Consider the following 6,152-nt stretch of genomic DNA (forward strand, 5'->3'; position numbering starts at 1 on the left):
CCCTTTCTCCCCAGCTAACTGATTGAATTGACAGTGTAAATGGAAACTAGTGTCTCAGTAGGGAAAGTCTTCCTAGATTGGCAGGGCTACCAAACATTCCTTGCACGAAAAAACCCTGAACTTTTGTATGTAAAGAGACACTGGGTGTATCATGAAACATCCTCCTGCAGAGGACCATATTTTATATGGTATTTCCAGTCAGTATAATTTACTACCAGATTTACATTTAAATTTTGCTGTCTATTCTCAGCTTTATTTGCCTCAAGACCCATTAAAAATAGTCTGTAGTGTCTGAAATAGTATCCCTGATTTTACTGAAAACTTTGTAAACGGAAAGATACAAAGGGTGCTGATTTTCTTGTCCCTAAGACTTTTGTCCTAAAACATAAGCGGTCACAGAATCATAGAGTGGTTTGGGTTGGAAGGGACCTTTTAAAGATCACCTAGTTCCAGTCCCCTTCCCATGGGGAAGGACACCTTCCACTAGATCAGCTCCATCTAATGTGGCCTTGAACGTTCCCAGGGATCATAGTTTTGAGATAGTGATATATTCAGTAAAGGTCCTCAAGATAATTTCATTCAAGAAAATTACTTTAGGCCTCAAATACAAAGCTGTCAATATAAAAATCAGTAATGTTGCAGGCAGTTTGGTATTAGAGATGATAATCAATGCAACAGCCTGAGGAGACCAACATAAAAAGAAATCTGTGAGCAGCATGTTGTGTTAAGAACATGTAGCTGTGCCAGAGCCTTTGGGGGAGAAGTCATATTCACAAACACTGAACAAAGTCTCAGTTCACAAATTACAGTTCAACTGGTAGGAACACAACAGAACCATGATGTAATTTTACATTTTTCAACACTGGCACTTAATCAAGCCAAAGTTCTGAAACACATAAACACTTCTGATGGGGAGATTTCCTGGGAAGTGGGCAGTTTTACCTACGGTCTTCTCTGTAAAAATCTGTTAAAAATAAGGGTGAGGGCAGTGGAAAAGCACATAGTGATAAACCTGAGCTAAGAATGACGGTAAAATCGGAGTTTCCTCACTGAATAGTGGCATCTTCCGTATTGTACCAAAAAAAGATAAATTAGTAATTGTTACTTCCCGGGGGTTTCAGTCATGTTTGTTATGTACTTACGTTGTGTGTACTTGTGCAACAGAATCTTGTTAAACTATTTATCTTGTCTACAAAGTGTCCATTTCTCTCAACTTCCAGAAAGTTTTATAAAGCTTTGTGGTATTTCCAAACTTATTTTTTCCTTCAGTCCTCAATTTTCCAAGATTTACTGAAAAGTGTTAGACCCTTCCAGAGGCTTTAGCCAGATCCTTTAAGACTAATTCCCCCAAAATCAACCAACCAATCAGCCAGAGGGGTTGGAAAGAATTATTTTTAATATGTTATTTACTTGCATCTTTAAGGTGTATTAACTGGAATAATCTAAAACAATACTTGGAAGATCCTAATTGTATGTTTTAGAAATCATCCTCTGTTTTTGAGTATACAGATTCTTTTCTCCACCTTGTCAAGCCTTGCCTTGGTAAAGAAAGTGCATATTTCTTTATTTCACAATTAGGTATTTAGAGTTGAAGGCTTTCTTTTCCAATAGACTCTTTGAGTTATATTCTGGGTATAGTTTCCTTTCCATTTATCCTTACAAGGTCCTCTGGTAGCTGTAATAACCAGCTTTAATTCATACTCTTAAATGGAAGAAAATCCGTTTTCTTAAATCAATTCTTTTCCACTCTCTCTTAATAGAAATGCTGTCTTGGAGTTTCCTTTAGCAAGGACAGTTTTGCAGCTAATCTATTATAGAATGAACAGATTTGCACATTTGAAAATTTGTAGTAGCTCTTAAAGGAAAGGCTCAGTTTGGGGAGATCTGTTATCCAGACCATTTCTGTTATTAATCCTGTTTGTCCTGTGACAGTGTTACAGAATCATAGAAATACACAAGTAGTGAATGGAACTTTTTTAAGAAATGAGAAACACCATCATTAAAGCTCTGGTTTTAAAATCCTAAAGATCCAATGAGAATCCTAAAGATCTAATAGCTCACCAGCACCAGAAGGAGGACGGCTGCACATTCCTGAGCTTTATCCTTTATCAGTTCATGGTTCACGGATTACCAGAGTCAACTGATCTATTTTTCAGCAGAAAATTAATCCAGGAATGTTTTGACTAAAGGAAAGCCAAAAAACCCAAAGCATAACAACAAAAAAACCCCCAACCCTCACGCCCCAGAAGAAAAGCATGTGGTTTTCTGTTGGATTCGGAAGTTGCAGTGGTTTGTGGAAGAGTCTCAAGAATGAAAGGAGGAAGGGTGAAGTCTTGCACTAGTGAAGTATCAGGTCAGATCAGCTGTTCAGAATACTTCAGTCTTGCATTTTCTGCATCTACCCCAGTGTATTGCCTGTGTTGCCACCCTTCCCCATCACCCGGGGAGATCTTCCAAGTTCTTGGGAAGAAATAAAGCTGTGAGGTTTTCTGTCAATTCAGAAGTTAATACCTGCATGGTATCTTATCTCTTTGACTGCTTGGATTTATCTAACAGACAGATCCCACGGATGTGGATCAGACAGAAAACATTTATATCACTCTTTTAGACTGACCCCAAATCCGTCAGTGAGTATGATGACATAACTGATATTTGACCCTAGAATTTTGCTTCTTAATGATGTCAAATACTGACAGAGCTTCTTAGAAAAAACAATTAATTACAGGAAACTCTGTTTTAATGCTGCATATTGTAGGCACTGAGTATGGGAGAAGAATCATATTGAGATTAAGCCATTTAGAGAGGCACAGCACTTGACCAGCAAGGGTGCTGGGTATGTGCGTGCTCCCGGCCTGTTGTGCTGCAGGGAGATGTGTGCATGGGGCAGGTGGGGAGCCCCTGCACCTTGCTGATGCTTGAGGAGCTGCTTGTGGCATGCTCTGTCCCCATCAGACAGCTGCCACTGGGTTGACTGGGATGTAATGGGGCTTGTGTGGCACCTGCAGGGCAGTGTGAGCAACTAATGAAATGATTCAGAGTTATACTGAACAAAAGCATTAGGAAAAGGCCAGGTAGGAACTTCTCTTTCTGGCTATTCTACTGTGGACATTTTTGTGGCTTTCTCAGACAAATTTGTTGTTAGTTGTATCTATGAAGTAGACAAGTGCTGCTGTGATGGAGTATGCCCAGCCTGTGCCCTCATACCATTGCATATTTCACCCCATATGTTTAGAACGAAGAGACATTGGATTTATTGGATTTATTTCAGGAAAATTCACTTCGATGTACCAGATGTTTAAATTTAGATTATTAAATAAATTTGCAATGGATCTTATGTACTGAACACTTACCGTGATTGCATGGTAGCTGAGCTAATCTGACAGAGCATTTCCCCTCTGTGTCTTCCTTCCCTGCTTTTCTGTCAGTGGATCCTGGGGAAGTGCTTGAAATGATCCATTTTGGACCTTTCCATGAAGGTCCACAATTCAGTTTCCTGACTGTCAGAAATGTGTAGACTTACTTTGCTGAGCTAGTGAGTGGATCAGCGTGCTAAGAAGTGCAGTGATTGCCAAAGCTGAGGGCCGGTAAATAGGAGGGTCAGGAAGGTGGTAAAGTGAGGAAACAGCAGCAACAGCAGGCTCTTTTCCTTTCAGGAGGCAGCAAACTGTTAGATCTGCTTTTCTGAACTCAAGACACTGCACCCTGCAGTTCTCCTCACCTCTTAGGCAGGGGAGTAGAAGCAGTGATGATTTGTATGTTAAGTACATGTTAAGTATCTGAAAATTGTTCTCTTGTCAGGCAGTATAGCAGAACTTGCCCTCGGTGATGGAGTCCTACCATGTAAGCAGGCATTACCTATTTTGTCGAAGGGATACAGACATTAACACGTGCTTGAAGACATTTCAGTCCATTTCATTTGGGGTCTGACCCACCTTTCTTTGCTGTTGGTAGACAGCACTTCCTTGACTTAATGGAGAGGTGTCTCAGACCCATTGAAAGAAGCTTCACATATAAAAGTTCATCTTAAGTTCTATTCCTCATTTTAATAACTTACCACTAATAAATATGAATCAGAACTTCTTGATGAACTCGCTGGCATTTGCAGCACTGCTTCGAGATTGGAAACTACACTTCATAGTTCATAGTACGCTGATTTATTCACATTGTATCAGCACAGTTGAGGTGTTTTCTTTTGATCTATTTGGACTTGGGCACCTGGTCAAGTTAATGCATGTTTAAAAAAGAAAACAACCAACCAAGCAACCAAAATTCCTGTGCATCAGATGAGCTCTGGCAGCTGCATGCGCGTGCTCTTAGCCTAGAGAGCCTTTTCTTGTCCTGCAAGTGAAAGAGGGTCACCTAGCATTTGCCATGAATACACCCATAATTGTTTACTGTTCATCACTTGGAAAGCTGCAGTAATATTATTATCATCTGTCTGATCTCTATGTTCATTTAATGTTGTTTGAAATTAAGAACAGTTTGTGGAAGATCATATAGGTGCGATCCTAGTATTGTACCGTGTCAGTTGAAAAAAATACTCTGTTAACATGAAGTGTTTTCTTCATGAAGCTCTTGGCAAACATGCACTGATGTTATGAAGCTAATTTTTATATTTGTTATTAATTGTCTGTTTTCTTCTTTGTTCCAGCTAACCACATGTACAGTGCTTAATGGAATCTCATGGGATGCAGTCAGAGAAACAGGGCTTTTTTTAACCACACAAAGCAGTGCAGACAGGCTGTTGTTCCTTTCAACATAACTATCACAGGCTTCAGGGTTAAGATTGCTATTACTGTCTCCTCCTTGCTTTGGCACAAAAGCACGCTGAGGGTGTTTAATTGCGGGTTTGCCTCAAGGTAGATTAGATTAATTATTACTATGTAATGCAAGTTAAAGCAAATAAAGCTTAGCTAGGTGTATAAAAAAAAAAGAGGTGCTGCCTTTTTGGATTTTTAAAAAAAGCCTGTCAATCACAATGAAATGCAGCCAACTTTCTTCATACCAGTGAAAGAAAAGGACTGTTAACCCTGTGAAGGGGATATTTATGTCAAGATGAGTAGAAGAGGAAGGTTTCTCAATGAGAAGGACTGCAATTGCTTTCAAGACTCTAAGTTGTGCTCTTGAAGACTGCAGAACTAGCTTAAAATGAAGCCTTATCACTTGAACTTCAGTGCCTTCACTGCAGAGTTCTTTACAGCCTTAATGCTAACCACCCACTATGGAATGGATCAAAGTGTTAAATATTTTGCATTATGCTTTACAAAATACTGATGCAGCAGGTTTGTAAAGGGGGGAAACAAGTAATTGCCTTTAATCTATGCATTTTTGCCAAGCCATACTGAATTATTTTATTGTTAGAGGCATTAGAAACTAACAGCAAAAAGAACCACGGAGTTTGGAAGCATATTTTGGGGTACATCATTTCTATAACTGTATAATGTATTGCCTTACAATTTTAAATGATAACGTACATTAAGTTAACAAACATTTAAGAAATATATGCACTGTTTGAACTGTAAATTATTCTTAGAACACTTTTACTTGGTTTTACATTGTTCTTTTAGTGCCTTGATTTGAGATAATTGTATTATTGCCATGTCAATAAATGTAGAAACCTAAAACTAAAGAAACCTCTAAAAAACTGTTGCATATCAGTAGTTTTTACTGAATTTTAATTGGTTGAAGTATTTGTAGATTCTAGATGCATTTTCTAAATTAAGTACAATCTTTGAATGAGAATTCCTCTTACAAAGAAAGGCTGATTCTGGTTCATAAGCCAAGAGATGTGTAGGCAATGCAAAAAAAAAGCATATGACGCAAAACTCTGGATAATTCAGGAATTTCAGTAAATGCTGTCAGACTCTTGCTTTGTAGCAGGAATACATTCATGGTATGGGCAGTATGGTTTTATTTTATTTTATTTCTTAACCAAATACCTCCTCAGTAATTTATAATGGCTTTGCAGTTATGTATTAAATAAGAAGCACTGGAAAACTGATTCGTCCTTAGGACGATTTGCATGTTTCAAGTGGTATTGAAAGCCGCACTGATGGATATGTAATAATAAACATATCTGTTATTAATATGGTAATGACTCTGTGCTCATTTAATGAGAAATAAAGTAATTTATGGAAAGACCCTTTTGAAAA

At 38.3% G+C, this 6,152-nt stretch overlaps 1 protein-coding gene across 3 annotated transcripts in view; it reads left to right on the forward strand.

Moving 5' to 3' along the window:
• Positions 1–6,152, forward strand: part of ROCK1 (Rho associated coiled-coil containing protein kinase 1) — an 87,389-nt gene extending 81,237 nt beyond the window's left edge. For 2 of the 3 annotated variants that reach the window (XM_017831990.1, XM_017832009.1), the window contains 2 exons: positions 3,799–3,840; positions 4,652–6,152. In XM_017831990.1, coding sequence (XP_017687479.1) covers positions 3,799–3,826 — 28 coding nt within the window. In that variant the 3' untranslated portion in view covers positions 3,827–3,840; positions 4,652–6,152. The remainder of the gene's footprint in view (positions 1–3,798; positions 3,841–4,651) is intronic. The other variant, XM_017832000.1, reaches the window with a different exon arrangement.

This window comes from Lepidothrix coronata, unplaced genomic scaffold (genome assembly GCF_001604755.1).
Source record: "Lepidothrix coronata isolate B3197 unplaced genomic scaffold, Lepidothrix_coronata-1.0 Scaffold6, whole genome shotgun sequence".
Classification (NCBI taxonomy): Eukaryota; Metazoa; Chordata; class Aves; order Passeriformes; family Pipridae; genus Lepidothrix; species Lepidothrix coronata.